At 38.8% G+C, this 18,253-nt stretch overlaps 2 protein-coding genes across 5 annotated transcripts; both read right to left on the reverse strand.

The window, feature by feature from the left end:
• Window positions 1-322: 322 nt before the first annotated feature.
• On the reverse strand, window positions 323-4,290 carry LOC122012807 (selT-like protein). The gene is made up of 4 exons (XM_042569450.1): window positions 4,074-4,290; window positions 3,924-3,994; window positions 2,711-3,026; window positions 323-614 (listed from the first exon to the last, which is right to left on the reverse strand). Exons 1-4 carry the CDS (start codon window positions 4,242-4,244, stop codon window positions 498-500), a joined length of 675 nt encoding a protein of 224 aa, XP_042425384.1. The 5' UTR covers window positions 4,245-4,290; the 3' UTR covers window positions 323-497.
• Window positions 4,291-4,341: 51 nt separating this feature from the next.
• On the reverse strand, window positions 4,342-12,851 carry LOC122012808 (protein RETARDED ROOT GROWTH-LIKE-like). 4 transcript variants are annotated; one of them, XM_042569451.1, is made up of 5 exons: window positions 12,264-12,851; window positions 7,247-7,395; window positions 6,964-7,133; window positions 6,060-6,174; window positions 4,342-5,351 (listed from the first exon to the last, which is right to left on the reverse strand). In XM_042569451.1, the coding sequence occupies exons 2-5, from the start codon at window positions 7,355-7,357 to the stop codon at window positions 5,079-5,081; spliced, it is 669 nt and encodes a 222-aa protein (XP_042425385.1). In that variant the 5' UTR covers window positions 7,358-7,395; window positions 12,264-12,851; the 3' UTR covers window positions 4,342-5,078. The 4 variants fall into 4 exon arrangements, with proteins under 4 accessions (XP_042425385.1, XP_042425387.1, XP_042425389.1 ...); XM_042569455.1 differs by having other exon boundaries at window positions 4,396-5,351; window positions 6,964-7,089; window positions 12,264-12,849; XM_042569454.1 differs by lacking the exon at window positions 4,342-5,351 and adding an exon at window positions 5,369-5,977.
• Between the last annotated feature and the right edge of the window lie 5,402 nt (window positions 12,852-18,253).

Genomic DNA, 18,253 nt, shown 5'->3' on the forward strand with positions numbered 1-18,253 from the left:
AAACGAGAAGTTAATATATATTACTGACACAATTTATGAATGTAAATATACTTTCATTCAAGCTCATCAATCAGCATAGCCACAGGATTAGTGCTTTGATACCAACTAGGTGGATGAATCAATCAGTCCTGAGGTCACAAATAGTTTGAATTGACTAATTTGAACAGAAAAAATCACACCTCTAGCTAGACCAGATTAGCCTTCTAATCCCTGTCGATTAGCCAAGTTCAGTTCGACCGTTGTCCATGGGTTTCATCTCTCAATTTGAATCAGTAATAGTTCTGGTCAATTGTAGAACTAGTCCTGATATGCTCATAAGACAAACACAAAGCATATCATCACATAAAAGACAACAATCATTCCAAACAAACAAGTAAAAAGTCAGAAGCGTGATAGTTTTTCTAATGTCAGAATTTATGTAACATCCACACTGAACATATCAACCGGGCAGTCAGTTTTGGCCCTTCTCACACAGGTTGCTTCCTGTGCGAGAATCATTACAGTACAACTCTTCCCGGGTTGCTGCTGAATGAAGGATCGGGTAGTCTCTTGGCAATTAATTCCCTCAGTTCATACTCGCTGGGGAATCTCTGCTCTTGCAGTTTTGAGAAAACCTGCAAGATTAAAAGGTTATGTTTGGATGCAAAAGTACATAAGAGCGGGAAATGATAGCAGTGATAACTTGAATCAAAGCGACAAACAGGTTCATGAATTGTTCCATGAATAACTTGGGGGTCTGTGCATAAAGATCATGTTTATTTGGTTAGCTTGAGGTCTCACAATTACTGGAAATGAATTAGAAAGCCAGGAAGTAGTGTTTCTAATTTGTCAAGGTTCAACTCAAAATTTAAACAAATTGATTGCGATAGGAGAATAGTTTTAGCTAAGGTAAAATTGACTTTTGTCTGAGGGCAATTCTATTTTTACCAGTTTAAAATATGTTTTTTAGTTTCAATAAAATAAATAATAATAAATAAATCTTTTCTGTTTATTAAACACCAAAATAATGCATAAAAGCCTTTTTGGAAACAGCTGATTATACAAAAAGATCACAAATCAAAATACAAGTAAAAAGAAACAACTTAACAAAAACTGAAAGCGAGAAAACTAGGCAAAGCCAAGCTCCTGATAACTACAAACATGAGGGAATAACATGCTTCTGGTAATTACGACAAGCGTGCAACTAAGTAAAATGGAAAATAAGACAAATTTAGAATCAATTCTCTGAAAATAAATGTGAATGAGTAACTTCAAAAGTGAATTGATTTTTATGTATTGTAGTATAAAACTATGAGGTCAAAACAAAATGAATTAACTATTAAAAAATATATGGTGAAGAAAACAAGAAAAAAAAAAAATATATATATATATATATATATATATATATATAGTAGCCAAAATTGACACTATAAAAGTCTTGCATGTATAACAGAACTCAAAGTCCATGTTAATTTTCTATAGCAACTTGACAATTAAGAATGAGAAGGATACTTCCATGATTGCTAATACTAGAAAAACAAATTTAGCAAAAGCACTAATGAAAAGAAAAGTGAAATGACTAAGTTGAATGGAAGAAAAGAATTGAACAATAGTTAAATTGAATCTACATGAAATTTATGCAAGTAAAAGTTATATAATTTGCATATATACTACATCTAAAGGAAATTGATAAAGATATTATAGATAATTTCAAATAGAAATACGCTTTTGGAGTCTCATAAAAATAAGATATTTTTGTTGGAACTGTGTTTGTAAGATTGTGGATGACCAACATAACACATAAAAAAGTCAAGAAGAGATGAGAATGTTGAAATAATGCCAAGGATCATTTGGATAAATAAAATAAGTTCCAATTTGTGTGCAATTTAGGTGATTCTTACTAAACCACAAAATGTAAGGAAATAAGTTAATATGAACATGCTCAAGATAAAGGGAAGATTCTGTTGGTAAAACCAGGTGAATCAATTAGACGTGAAGACTCAGGTTTAAAAAAGAAAAGAAGTCCATGGAAGAGACTACTTAAAACAATTAAAAGTGATCTTAGTAGTTTTAGCAATAAGTCCACTCTAGGATGAATAAGCAAGATTAACAAACCTTGGAAAGTTAGGAACAGAACTTGCACTCAGGGTAAAGTCCACTTAAAAACGAACATTGAATATGTTTTGGGCCAATTTCACCCATAAATGTGTGGGTACTCTATGAGTTTTCAAGAAAATGTGGATGATCCTTAGCACTTACTCCAACAAAGCCCAATTGCCTGTGCATACATATCTTCTATTCTGATATACTTCAAGATGAATGGCTATACACATGTTTAATCTAAGTTTGTGTGCATATGAATATGTTTGAAAATACAATCAAATATAAAACCTCCAAAAGTGTAAACATAGTTCTTGCTTCTCATTTCTCAAAAACTTAAGGAAGATCACTTCACAAAAGCTAATGGTGCCTAAAAAATAGCATAACTGAATAAGGCACTTAGATCAAATGGAGTTTAGAGAGGTCAAAGACAATTCTCTAGATTGCACAGGTCTAAGTTTTACCCAAAAAAAAGTGAGCAATATGTCAATAAGATGTAAAATACATAAAATAAAAGATTAATCATAAATTGAATGAGGTATCAAATGCACAGATAACAAAGATGCCATAGCAAGAAAATGGTTCAAGAGAGCCAACTGCACTCTAGAGGACGGTCAGGATAATTTCTTACCAATTCACCATCACAGTAAACCTCAAATGCACCAGAACTCTGCAGAGATGATTGCAAGAAGTTGCCAAGTAGCCATGTTGATGCCATAGAACCAAATCTATTAGCACGCAAAGTATAGTACCATGGAGGTGGGGCCATGCCGAGTCTAGGGAATATCTGATCACCTGCTGTTATAACTGCAATAACTCCTATTTGAAGAACAGGAACAACTTTACTCAGCAAATGCTTCGGGAATGCCGGTGGGTAATTCGATAATACTACATCAATCCCAGGAAAAGAAGCTTCCAGCATTTTCTTCATTGTCATTGCAGTACCCCTAAAAAGAATAGTGTATATCATGAATTTATTGCAAATGGAATTTCAAATTCTGCTGTGGATTAAATGATGATTCAATGATATAATAGCTAGCGCAACCTACCTTATATCTTATGCATGAAAGATAGCTTCACAGTGGAAATCCTTTGATTGAAGATAAGTAACAAGAAGCAAAGTTTTCTTACATCTAGAGTGTTATTTTAAGCATGTAAACGAAAATTGACCTCACTCATAAGCAATGTCAGCAAGGCATTTTCTAATAAAGAGAGAATTTCAAGCACATAAGATATATTTGTATCCTTTGTTAAAGAAGATAGAGAAAAATTAATGTGAAATATTTCTGGTTTGGCTAATAGTTCATCTTGACAAATGTAACCAAAAGCTATGCTTTGTTATTACCCAAAGCTTTTTGATTGGTATCAAGAACCAATTACTAGCGAAGTTACTATGTCAAGATTGATCCACCGAGGTATTAAAATAATGTATCCAACTAATAAAGACAATACTCTAAACTTTACCACCAAGGATATGGCATATATGTCTAGAAACACTCGACATTTCTCACTTGTTGAACCTATAAACAACAGACGCCAACTCTAACTTTCTTATTGATAGCAGTAGATATATGGCAAATGAAAACTAAATAAAATAAAATTCCAGAACTCTACACAGGATACTAAAAAGGATAAGGTTAGTTATTAACATCTACTACTCAATACAGGATTGGAAGAATACTTTCATTTTAAATATTTTCTCATCCAGCTATCCTTTTCACAAATGCGCAATCTAAGTCAAAAGCCAAACACTTTATGATGCAACCTCCAAGGTTTCTAAATTTGGAGAAAAAAATTCAACCAATCATACAGAACATAACAAATAGAGGGAAAAGAATCATCACTTGTAAGAGCAGGAAACACAGAACTTCAGGTCTACCCTAGTGCCATAACCAAGACCGCCAATCTGGGGACTCTGCGAGTATTGAGAAAACCACAGGAAAATAAGTTGACGAACGCGACTATTTTGGTTCGACTATGATTGGAAAAGATACCTGCGGACTGGTGGGGAAATCGGAGATCGGATGATTTGAGTGAGGCGGGTGATGGTGGAAACGAGAGGATGATTTGGGAGGAGGCGGAGGTGAGATGGAGAAGAGATTGACGACGTCGGAGAAGAAGAGGAGGATGGGAAAACCTAGGAGGAGAAGCTGGAGCCGATCCATCGATAGTGACTCCGCGATCGAGAGGGATAACAGATCAACAAAAATAAATAAATAAATAGTGGCGATTTGTTTATAAATTGGTAATTTCCAAAGTACTCCGAATATTATATATTGTTTACATTTTTAAGCCTAAGAAGTAATTGAAAGGCAATTCAAGTGCAGTAGGGAGAGCCGCTCATCTCCAAAACTAATCGAGTGTTTACCTCGAAGTATGGATCAGTAAAAGGATGGATAGTACGAGATTCGAGATCATTTCTCATGTTTACCTATAAAAAAATTATTGACGGACAGATTTCAAATGCGTCAGTTGATCATTTTTAGCCATTTTTTCATCCCCTCGAAATTGGACGGAAGCAAGAGGCGAGCCAATCTCCCTCGCCTTCTCCTTGTACACTCGCCGAATGGAAGCTGTCGCTCCTTCGCAATTGTAGCGGCGCCGCCTCCAACATCCCCTCCGGCTTGCTCCACGACCGTTATTCCCCTCTTCCACTTCCTTCCTTCTAATGACAGGCTCCTCTTCCACCATCATGATCTCTCTCGCCAACTCATCCTCGAGTCCATCGCAAATCCAGCGTTCTCTTGGCTGGTCCATGAGTACGTTTGCTCCAACCTCTTCGGAACGATTCAATGCCTGGCGCTCCTCCGCCGTCGTGCTCGGCCACTGTCTCCGAGAATTTGACCGACTCTGTACTTCCAGCTTCAGCAGCTCGCCGTCGGCCCCCTCGCCCTTCTGATGCCAAGTCCACGGAATTTGAGTCCAAGATACTCGAGCTCTCTCAGGCTTTCTCCACCTGTTCTAGCTTCAACTCTGACATCTCTGGGGAGCTCCAGCAGCTAGCCTGTGTTAGTCCATTGGAGGCGCAGCCGAGTCATCAGGCACCCGCCGACGCGTTCGATTATGTGTTTGCTTTGTCTTTGTCGTCCTCGGAGGTCCTCAAGAGCGCTACGGTGGAGAGCATCGAGCCACCGACGCCGCTGTTGTCTTACTCTATGATTCCTTTCCCTTAGATCTTTTGCTACTGAGTTAAGTTTTCCACCGTTCATTCCTTTGCGTTCTTCATCTGTGCTTTGGAGTAAACAGATCATAAAGGTTTGGAGTCTGGACACCTAGATTAAAAAAAAAAAAAACTCATTTCAGTTTGAGAAAAACAGAGGGTTATATAATCGATTTAACAATTAACCCAAGATGAAAATGTAAAACAATACATGATCATGAAAGAATAATGATAACAATATTGCAACAAACTTGTGCCAATCTCAACTATTTAATTTTTATTATTTATTTATTGGATTCTTTACCTTCATCTAAATAATGCAGTCAATATTTCAGCGACTTGGGAGATTAAATGAAATACCAACAGAAATTAATTGCGATAGAAAATTAAAAACGCCTTCCATCGAAATCTTTTTCCCATCAATTTCGTAAATGTCAATGCTTGAACACTTTACAAGAAGAAAGGGGGAGGGGAAACAAAATCTGAACTCTACCAAACTCAAAAGAGTTGGTTCTACAGAAATTTAACTATCAAAATTGAAGATTGTTTTCCAGGAACAAGTTCATATACCAGATTCAAGACACTCTTTCTGGATGCTGCTATGTGGTGGCAATAAATTTATATTACGTTAAGATATATGGACATGAATATCTCCACAACAAGTAATGTAACTATCAGAGAATCCAGGAAATGCATTTTCCTATTCTGAAGGATGTTCCTGAAGAACGCAATGTTGCGCTGTAAACCAATAGCAAAATCAGACAGGATGATCCAACAAACCAAGACCGCTGTGAGAATGAAGAAAGGAATCAAGTCGTACCTCCACGAACTCCAACTTGAAATGGAGGCTACCAAATCGATTTGTCAACTCAAAATCATCACGAAGATACTCCCATATCTGGGCGTAATTAGCATTCTTCCAAGCAATCTCTGGCCTGGAGAAAGCGCATGATCATGCACATAAGAAGTTTATTGTCCGAGATATTATTGAGGTAAATATCCTTAATTAGGAAATATGAAAAGTGAATTTCAATCAAATAGCGGTAATAAATAAAGCACAGTAAATTATAGGATATCAGCCAAAATGCAAAAGAAATGTTGAACGCTGACAGCATATATGGATATGAATCCAAGTAATTTATGATTGCAGAAAATTCATCGGGGATTATGATCTAACTACAATAAAGATGGGTGCCGCGAGAGCAATATTTTTTGATATCAACCATCATATTTTGTTGAGATAGACTATAGGTATAGAGAGACCGAAAATATTTTATCAGTAACAATGTGTATGTAAGCTGGTATGAAGTAGCAACATAATTAGCTTTGACAAGGAATTGGTCAAAAAAATATATACAACCTTGTGCATGTGATGACAAAATATGTTACGATGCATCGTCCCCACCATTCCAATCCACAAATGTTTATTGCGATGGCTTAACTATGCCTTGTGTGATTAATCACATGAGTAATTACATACAAGGAAACACCAGTAGAAACACACCTAGATTAAAGTACAACCTTTCACAAATTAATGTTATTAGTACACGTGCTCTAGGGAAGAAGAGCTTTGTAAGGCAAAGCCAGTACAGTTTTAATCACCTAAAGATCTCATCTGACAATAAAATTTCCAATTATAACATTGCTTTCAATTGGTTCTACATTTACAACTTGAAAATTAGTCAGTATAAGTGCAAAGTATGTGCCTTTAAGGTAAAATTTACCTGTCAAAAAGCTTGAGCTTTAGAATAACTGCTTCCAAAATAGAATTTGCTTTTCCAACTAATTGCAAAAGCATTTTGTTCTTCAACCTAAAATGACCTGTTTTCTCCATTTCCTGATTTATATTGCTAAATAGTTCCACCATTACATCAACCGAACCAAGACAAGGTAACTAGGTAAGATATAATTTTTTAGAACACTAAAACATTCCATCAAGACAAGGTAGATAATCTTTTAGAATACAGAAAATGATGCATTTGACATTTTGAAAGGCAGCTGAGGTACCTGCCGAATAAAGTAATCTAAGGCAATGCTTTGACCAAGAACACTTGCAATGGTGTGAATGCCATCAACACTCAAACTTTTAAGCATAATATGGTCGAGTCCACCTTTCATCCACGTCTTCAAAGTTGGAATTTCAACTACTGAATAGTCTATAATCATAACAAATGAAATCACATTGTTAACAAACTTAAACATCATTAGCTATAATTGTGTACATTACCAGAAAACAAGGAAATGATCTATGAGAAATTAAGAATTGATCACAATTCACAACAGCATAAACAAAGTACTTTGTTTTGATAACTTGATTAAAATACAACGTAGGATTGTGCCCTTAAAAGGAAATGCATGGGAATGGCATGCACACTAGTGTAGGGAAAATGTAGTGCTAGGGTTTATCTAGAAATAAAAACAAAGTGTTAGTACTATTCATGGATCAAGTTCTGATCCTGTAGCACTTAGATAATTTGTAAAACCGCTATTCTGTAGTATGCTAGACAGTACATAAAGCCATATTGATAGATATGAGTCAGAGGGTATATTAAAAATGAATGTCACTATTTGGAAATTCTAAAGGTCAGTAGTTGTGGCACAATTAACATTGATTAGTACTTAGTAAAGTACTCAGTACTTGAGCTTGTCATATTGCTTCCATTATGACAAACAAATGATATTTGCATATTGCTGAAAAAAATGTACGGCCAACACTTTACTAACAAGTAGCCACATTATTCTTATAAAATTGCATACTCAGATAAATCACTTATTGCTGCAACATGAAGGGAAGAAATGCAATTGAATAAAATAAAAATTATATAGAAATGCAGCATTATGTGCCAATTTTCATGATAAAAGACAAAATGTAGTAATTTTCAGTGATTGTTTATTAATGCCTATCATTCTCTTAGAAATTTAGTAAACCTATAGCTAACTTCCAATTAACCATATTGCGAACTATTTTAGGTAGCTTAAACGCAATTGGTTTAGCCATAAATTTAACCAATGAATTCTTCAATCTTGCTGTGGAAAATAAGCTAATGGCTCGAGTTGGCGAATGTCAAATTCCAAAGCCCATAAAGCAAGGTTAACATAAAATGAATATGTCACTCAAATAATATGTTGACGCAAAAACTCATAACTGCAAATACAAGTATTTGCATATAACTTCTGTGTGATTACAAAATTTAATCTCATTATGAATATCAAAATTCAAATGTTCAACCACAATTAAAACCACTAGTCATGTTTCGTTTATCTTTAGAGGAGCTAGAGTGGATTCCAAGAGAGGAATTGAAGGGCTTCAGCTTGCAAAGTGGACAACACATTTCATCTTACTCGTCCTCCTTATTTGTCAATGTTCGCACCTTCCATTTTCTATTGTTCAAGTTAAAAAGATTTTAAAACTTTGTTTTGCATTTCAGCAGCATTGATTGCGGTTTAAGAAAGCGGGAGAAAGAAAGATTTTCATGACAAATTAGGATAGATATGAGAGCATAAATCTGCCGATTTATTTCATTCATGTGTGTTTACAGATTTCAATGTGATTGGAAGAATTAATCAGCTTATAATGAAAGTCAATTGACAACGAAGAGTGATTAATTAAGTTGGAGGAAATAGCACTAGCGACATAAGCATATGAGCCATGCATACCCCATTGGCCACATTTGGCAGGATTACGACACAAGCTTCACTAATTGGCCAACTAATTACTTGATTAATTAGACACATAGAAATCATGCATTACCTTAATCCACAAGTTAATCGCCACTGCCGCTTAATTAATCCATCGCCATTCTTTATCATGTCGTTTAGTTGCAAAATTACTGGCCCAACGACGGTGTCATTCCATCCAAGCAACCGCGACGGGTGGCGGGATTCCCCTGCCGCGGCCACGTGTAATGGATCCAGCCACACCACATTGGAGGTGTGGAACGGCAAAATCTAGTGGCATGACACGTGCACATAAGCATAGCATAGGTGCAAGGGCGTCGCCTGCGCAAATCATTGGGTCCACTTGGCATCCCCCCAGTCCTATGCTAAATCTGCCTCTACTTATGTTCCAAACTTATTTCCGTAATACAAACCTGAGAATGTTTATACTTTGGTTGTTATGCAACTGATCATTCATAACAAGTTCATTAAAAATCTTACTACATCAAGCTACAACCAGAATCTTACAAGACTAAATTCCAAAGAACACCAAATGCTCACAACACATCTCTGAATAAGCAACTCCAATACTAATCATCGATATATGGCTTCTTACCTCATTTAGAATAATTTCAGCAGTTACAGAAAAGTACTAGGTAATAGTGTGTTACAAGCTTTTGACACAATTTTTACATTAGTATATGGTTTCTATTCAACCATTCATATTTTAGTGTGATATATCATCAAACAAGAGAGAGGGGTAAAGGAACAAGCTTTACAATAAGTTGTAACGAATTTCTTTCTGATGTTCTTTGGGGGGCAACAAGTAAAAGCAACCCATCTACTCAAGAACTGAGAAATTCAATCATGAAGAAATATAAACCAGAAGTACTCTTGAATTTCAATGATGCATTAGAATTATAAAACCGAACATATAAAAACTAAACAGGATATGGAATAGCACCAAGAACAATTAACTGATAGAATTGAAGCACCAAAAATATTGAATATGTGGGAAAATTATTTCCTACGCTCAAATGTATATATATCATTCCAGATAACCTAAAAGCTTCTACCTTCAGACAAACAGAACAAAGTACATTCTAAAAAGAGTAAATTTTAATTCTATGAAGATTAACTTCAATATATATTCCCAGAGGCAAGTCTTGACAATATATGGCCCAGACGAATGACAACAAAGTTCCAAAAGAAATTAACCTGTTGTGAATTCGTTGAGTTTGTGCCTGCTGGTAAAAAGAATATGCTACGAAGCAGTTATATAATTGAGTTTGATTGAGCATTCATTGTTTCCATAAAAGTAGGATGTATAAAGCCAGATGAGTCGTTCAATTCATGAAGGTGCATTAAGAAACAAATAGTATAAGAGTATGGTGTTCTTTCAAATTCTTTTCTCATACTTCAATTCTTATCTAAATATATTACAGTAACAATATTGGATAAAATAGGATCTTAAACAAAACAACAGAGCCATATTGAAAAACCACAACATAGTGGCAATTGCTTTCGTTCGAAAAATCAAAGTCAAAAACCTGAAATAAGGAGGTAATAAACAACATTAGTAGGCACATGAAGTAAATATAAACTTTTAAGTCATCATGAAAAGACTAAAAACAAATGAATTGAAGAAAACAAGAGTGATATGTTTGCATTAAACAAGATAACTCCACATAAAAATCTGATTATAAAATATATTCTCAGCTATTTTCAGTCACTGAAGCCCATGGAGCTATACAATGACTCCACTCTGCATGACAAAAAAAAATTGACTAACAACCACTCAAACATATGATTCGTGTTTGGCACTAAATATATATAATATACTAAGCAAAAGGAGTTGTTCCCCGCCAATGGAAGAATGGATAATTGATGTATGTTGTCTTTTTTTATTTAAAACTACTTGACTGTCAGCAAGACAAATATACATTACTACTAAGAACTAGTTTCAACCATATGACATTAACATGAAATTTTTGTATGTTTTAGAAAGTACTTGAGTAGAGGAATATATTTGCAATCATGTGTGAATAAGATTTAATTGCACATAAGAATGCCAATGCAACAAACAACTTTTTTTTGGTAGGTGCAAGTGTGCAACAGAATCATGCGTCTTAGAAAACTATGAGTAGTGATAATGTAAATATTCCCATGCAGTGCAACTTACTGAGCTTGTCATGTGCCAACAACACAGTATTATGACTCACTATTATCATTAATAATATCATAATGGCAAGTTTAGGAGTCATTTTTGTTCCTAATACTAGATTGTATGAGGTTAGGAAATTTGATAGTAGTAGTGGTGCAGCCTTATATAGAATTTCAATATTGGGATAAGATTTGTGAAACCCACCCTGAAAAGTTAGAACATGGTGTCCTTGTTTACTGATGTAGACTTTACTATGTACCATCAACATTGGATGATGTATTAGTTTCAGTCATCTCCTTCAACAACTACATCGAGCTAAGTGGCAATATCTTGAGCACTTGTTGACTATGTTGTAACTCATTTACAGCAAATGTTACGATCATGGACACGACTCATGAAACATAACATTAAAAATGCAAGATTAAACAGATAAAACATAAAATGGCATTTTAGTATTGTTTATCAATCCTTTTATCAAGGTAATTCATTTTTAAAAACTTAAGCAATTCTTTGCTAGTAACAAATTGATTTCTTAAAAAACTTTAACTGATTTTTAACATATGAAAATATATTTAATAAGTTAATGAGTTTTAAATTATTACATGTTTTAGTGTGATTAACACAGTGCAGCATGAATTACCTAATGTTTGATTATGTAGACCTGATAAATAATTTTTGAACTTGATCAGTTTCTTATAAGCTAAGAGTTGAGGGCGGTCATCACAGAGATCCTTTATGAAAGTATATTCTTCAGGGAGGATCATCATGTTCCTTCTCCTAAACAGGGAAGATAAAAACAATTTGATGGTTACTTTCAGCAAAATATTTTAATCTAAGATTCTGTGAGAGTCGACTCTTGCTTTCTCTCACCTTTCTCCCACAGCAAACTCAACATAAGCTCGTTGAATGATATGTTGCAAAGAGCAGTCTGACATTCTTTAGTTTGCAAAATATTTTGAAGTGAGGTGTACAAATAATAGAAATTCATGAGAAGCAATATCTAGTCAATATTAGAAAATCTTTCTGTCAACTATCTTTGATCATCGTTTGCTAAGATAATGATAAGAGTTTCATGTGTCATCTGTTAGTGGTTTAACAGCATACAAGCAAAGGTGCGATGGAGTAAAGATGACCGAAAACAACAAATGTCAGTAACATCACAGCACTACATGAATTTTAAATTAAATAGAGAAACAAATTCACCTGAGGATCACTCTCGAACTTGAAGTTATTATCGTAGAATCTAAGAATGACACAGTCACTGAAACGAGAAGCCAGAGAAATGAGGTTGAACGCATTCTGCGCCCTCAAGCTTTTCAAATCAACACTACAATTTGGATCAAGAAACCGAATAATCCATGCAGCAATGATAGCAAACAAGAAACAGAGGGCCAAACGTGCATACTGAATCGAGAAATAGACCTGGTAGACAGAAAATAGGCATTAACGGGGACCAATCTTCCTTTCTTCGCGTCCTCGGAGTATCTCGAAGGGAAGTAACCCTGCTTCTCATCTTGGAAGAAGCGAGATTGGGAAGCTACCGAGGAGTAGCACTTAGACCATAAATCGCGGTCGTGGGAACCGAATCGACTAATAAATAAGGTTGTGGAGTATGGGCGGCTGCCGGAGACGTTGGTAGGAGGAGCGGCTAGGGTTTGGAAGTGGCGAAGGAGGGATGAAAGAAAGAGCTTGCGCCGCATCGCAGAAAACGAGCGGTGTGAGCAGAAGCGCTGTGAGTGTTTGAGGGCGACGGAGGAGGAGGAGGGACGGCCGCGGGCGGGAGGAGGACAAAAGCACAACGCGCATCACTTTTAAGGCCCATTATTACTGACAGTCATGCCCGTTAAATTTGGGCCGGATACAGCCCGGATATGATGCGCTCGCTGGTTCTATTCCCGCGATGACCAAGTCTGGTGCCCTGGCACGGACGAACCGGCCAAAGACCGGCTGAGGAGGCTTCTCTAAAAAAAATAATAAAAAATATTTAGAAATATGTGTGTGTATTTTTATAATTTTTATTATTTAATTTAAATTATTAATCTTTGAGTGAGGCAGACTCGAGATTGTTGATGGACTATATTGACTTAATTTACCGGAAGTGTCCCAATTTATTAAGCCCTTGCTACAAGGTAAGCTCATCGCCCTGTTTTTTCGGAAGGGCTCAGTTTTTTTGTTATCAAAAACGGTGTTTCACTCTATGAGTGAGGCAGACTCGAGATTGTTGGTTGCCTAAATTGACTTAATTTACAGGAAGTGTTCCAATTTATTAAACCCTCGCTGCAAGGTAAGCTAAGCGCCCATTTTTCCGAGGCGGCTCATTATTTTTTTTTTATCAAAAGGTGTTTCACTCAACTATTCAATAGTGTATAATTACCTAACTGCTCTTTAGTACTATTATTTTTTATCTAAATTTTTTTTGTCTAATTTCTGAACTGATCGTGCACGTTGTAATAATTACAAAATTATAGCTGTTATACATGTTGTGATAACTATAAATTTATAGCTGCTATAACATAAATATAATTAAGTGAACAAATCAAATTCATGTAGCAATTATAGTTTCATTGTTACAATGTGAATGTTAAATCTGTATTGTATAATTATGAAACTATAACTACTAAAATGTGAATGTCTATTGTTTTTGTTAAATATCGTAGATGATCAATCAACCAGTCAATGAATGAACTAACGTGTGCTCCTTCGGGGATCTTCGATGAAGAGGATGAATGAACATGAGGGGCACACGAAAAAGAGGATTAGACTGGCCAAGGGATGGGTCCTGGGTCACTCCAATGCTTAAGTTAAGATTTCCTTTCAAAGGTATGTTCAACAACGAAAAATTGAGAAGAATGATAGAACATGATAAAGTTGAAGAAAAATCGAAATCCCCTTTCGTTACTTTCATGAGTGTTAGGAGAGCATCTCTACATTAACCAAAATACCATCATACTAGGAGCAAATGAGGGGATTAGATCCGATAATCGTTGGTTCCCTCCCTATTCATCCAATGTCACTTGTCAGTAGAGGGAATTTAGGGGACCAGATCTGACAACCTTGTAACCGCTAGCTCCTTCATTCCTAGGATACCACGCATCCAGCAATATTCACAATCATTGTTAACGAACCTATATAGGGCATATGCATGCCTTAAGGGTGAAAAAGGTGACGTCGATGTAGAGTAGACTTGAGAACAAACAGAATTAATTTCTGAGATCGAGACTGAGAAAATGCAAGGATCGATGATGAGAGAGGGTATCAACGACCGGGGTCGAGACATAGATGGTGTCGACAATCAAAGCCGAAACTGAGAGATAGTGCCAGGACCTGGGGTTGAACTAGGGCACATGTCGAGTTGGGAGTCGAGACAAAGATGATGTCAACGATTGAAGCCAAGAAGAGACGTCAATTTAGATTGGGCCTATCGGGTTGATCCACCCTACCAAACAATTTAAGTGAAATATGAAATTTAATCAACCCATTTAAGGTGAATTCAAGTGTGTTGATCCGTATATACCCACAACCCACGCGAGTTAGCCAGCAACTCGTGCAGGTTGGTCGGTGACCTACCCGGGTTGGCCTGTGACTCGACGGGGTTGGCCAACGACTCGTCGGGGTTGGCCAGCGACCCGCCCGGGTTGGCCCGTGACTCGCCCAGGTTGGTCCGCGACCCGCCCGGGTTCTCCAGCGACCCGCCCGGGTTCTCCTGCGACCCGCCCGGGTTCTCCCGCGACCCGCCTCGGTTGGCCCGCGACCTGCTCGGGTTGGCCCACGATTTGTTAGGATTGACTAGCCGGTTGAGGGAAAAAAATTCTCTAAAACTTAAAATTAAAGTGAAAAATGGAGCTTATAGATTTGATTGCCTAATTCGTAATTTAAATATTTACTTCTTCATTTTATTGCAACTCTATAGTATGCACTAGTTATTAGTTATTGCACGACACCTTTCATTACTAGCTAGTCGTGTCCCAAATCTGTGTTAGTGTGTGCACTTATGTGCCAAGACAATCCTTATGTATTTTGTGGATAATTATTTAATAAAGGTAAGAATTTATCATTAATTATTTACTTTTCTGTACGTATATGATTAATGATAAAGTCTCACCGATTAATGGGTATATTAATCTGAAAACAATTCTTGATCGGATAGATATCTAGAGGGGACATAAATATATAGATCAACACTGAGTATGACTAGGTCGAGATAGACTGGAGGAATGGATATCCAAGTTGTACTTGGGGGTGCCTTAAGTTTAGAGGTACACTGGACACGACCCGCTCAAGAGGAGACTACATATTAAGCATCATTGGTTATTCCTCTTATGAACGAGTGTAACTGATCTTTTGACTTGAGACCTTCATTTATTCTATGCGTGGAGTTATGTGCTTTGACGCCGTTAAAAGCAGTCTTTAATCGGATTATGATTAATACGGTAGTTGGGTGTATGACAAAACGTAGAGAGAATAGTGTTGAGTCAATAGAGGATTCATCACTCTCTTGGATTAGGAGTTAACATCCTGACCACTTGATAGAGATATTAGTGACTCAAAATCTATGGTGATTGGAGAAATGATTTATCATTCAAGAGGAGTCTATTATATCTTGGAAATCAAGTAAAACAATTAATTTGGTAATGATGCTGATCCTATCCGAAAGCTGAATCAACAGACGCTGGGCACGTGGTGCTCTCCAAGCGGCTGACGTAGATCTCCTGACTATCCGCACGGACCTCCGGTGAACCTGCACAGAAGTCGGGCGGGGAAGGGGTTCCCGACGACGACCCTCCGACGCTCAAGTCAGGCAAAGCTCGACAACAAGAAAGTGGCTCCAAGAATCGTAGAGTGCGTACCTCCGGCGAAGGGTGAGGACCTTTATATAGGGCTGTGGAGAAGCGAGTGCACACATACCAAGGTGTACACGTGTCCTTTCCCATACCATAGTGTGAGCTTGTCAGAGGAGCTTACCTGACACCATACTGCTACAGTTTGAGCATGTCTCTGATGGGACAGCGGATCCTTCTGTCGTAGGATTTTGAGTATGGCCTGAACGTAGAACATGCCCGCTGTCAGAAAAAGATGTCCCTTGTCCTTTTCCCCTTACTCCCTGCCGGGCGTCCGGCCGGCCAGCCTCCGCCTTACGTCCGGCCGGACATATATAGTGGTCTACTTGGGAGATTCTTGGTAATGTGCTTTGTGGAGACTGTTAGCAGTATGCTACCTTATGTCTTCGGCCGAGCTTGCCATCCGCTCGGCCTTACGATCCTGTTCAACGAGTGCCGGAGCCCCGACTCCCTCCGGGGCGCCTTTTGTCACCAGTTGGACACGGGTCGACCGGCCGGGCGGTCGCCCCACTATTCTCCGATCGGCCCCCTGGCCCTTTGACTTCCACGTGTCGTTGACTCCCCAGAACGGGGGTCCCCTGTTCTTACTGCCGGATCACTTGCCTCCCCTTCAAGTCTAGTCGAAGGAGGTGATTAGTCCGACTGACTGGACTGCGAGTCTAGCCGGGCGGCGCCTTCGTGCCATTATCCTCCGCTCGGCCTCCCGCAGGGATGGCCTTAAGGTTAGTCAACAGCAACATTCCTTGAATCTCCTTGTAATCTGCGCCAATCTTCGACATTAAGACTGAGCATGCGCTCATTAAATGCTTCGAATGGCTGAATGCCACGTGGCGCGCTGTCGTCATCGTACGGCGGCGGCGTGGTCGAGCGATGAGATCGAGGCGGTTTGAAATGAACGGCTAGATGCATGCTTTGGCTCCCGTGACCTAGATCCAACGGTGGAGGCCGCTCGATCTCCGCCCTATAAAATCTTCGTTCTCCTCTATTCCCTGCATTTGCTTTCGCGACTTCTACCTCCATCCCTGGTGTTTCGGTGCTCCAGCGATTCTACTCCTGCTCTCCGACGATCTCCAGCACCTCTTCCTTGATCCTTTTCCTCGTAGTAAGGCTCTATTTCTTTCCTTCCTTGTTTCCGGTGCTTTCTTTACATTTCTTTCCCAAGTTCCAATCCGTGGGGCCTCTTTTCGCTTGCTGTCGTTGTCTTTCTTCTGCCTTTCTTTACCTTTTTGATTTCTTCCGATCGGACCATGGCTAGTTCTTCTCATCCTGAAGACCAGTCCCTCGGCCCTTGGTACACTACCATGCAGTCACGATTCGATCAGCGTGATTTTGATATTCTGACCGATAATTTTGAAATCCCTGGTGATTTTGAACTTCTTTTAGCCGGTCCCTCCGCTCGGCCACACAAGCCGCCGCGCGGAGCTTTCTGTGTCTTCCGCGACCAGTTTACTATCGGTCTACATTTCCTTGTACATCCCTTCATTATAGATGTTTGTAAGTTTTTTGGTATTCCGCTCGGCAGTCTAGTACCCAACACCTTTCGCCTTCTCTGTGGTGTTGTTGTTTTGTTCAAGATCCACAACATCCCCCTCCGACCGGAGGTCTTTTATTATTTCTATTATCCCAAGCAGTCTGAGCCGGGCACCTTCATGTTCCAAGCTCGGCCCGGCTTAGTCTTCTTTAATAAACTGCCTTCTTCCAATAAACATTGGAAGGAGTATTTTTCTATATTCGTATGCCCGATCAGGTCAATTTCCGGACCAAGTGGCAGGTCGACCTACCCCCCACTCCTGAGCTGAAGAAGTTCAAGACCTGACCGGACTACCTCCATGCTGCAAATATGCTAGCCGGTCTGCGGCTTGACATCAATAAGCTTCTTCACGAAGGAGTGATGTACATCTTCGGCCTGAGTCCCATACGGACTCCTCTTCCGAGCAGCTTCGGTAAGAATTTTACTTGGGCATATGCTTTGATTGCTAACTGATTTCTCTTCTTTCCTTTGCAGCGGACATCGTCATGGAGTCGGTAATGGCCGGCATTTTGAAGAAAAAGGCGGCAGCGCTCGAAGCCGCGGCAGCCAGGGAGATGGAGGCGCTCGGCATCCAGCAGGTCGGCTCGCATGAAGAAGAGAGCGGGACACATGCCAGGGAGTCGGCCACTCAGGCTTCTCTCCCAGAGCCAGCGGCTGGAGCAACCATCAGCCACGAGCCTTCCGCTCGGGGTGACGGCTCAGCTCCGGAAGAAGAGCAGCCTCTCCCGAAAAGGCGCCGAGCGGAGACTCCCGTCCGCTCAGCCACGTCTGCTGTTCAACCCTCCGCCCGAGCCACTGCAAGTGCTTGCGGAAAGGCTTCGGAG

Source organism: Zingiber officinale, chromosome 8A, assembly GCF_018446385.1.
Source record: "Zingiber officinale cultivar Zhangliang chromosome 8A, Zo_v1.1, whole genome shotgun sequence".
Classification (NCBI taxonomy): domain Eukaryota; kingdom Viridiplantae; phylum Streptophyta; class Magnoliopsida; order Zingiberales; family Zingiberaceae; genus Zingiber; species Zingiber officinale.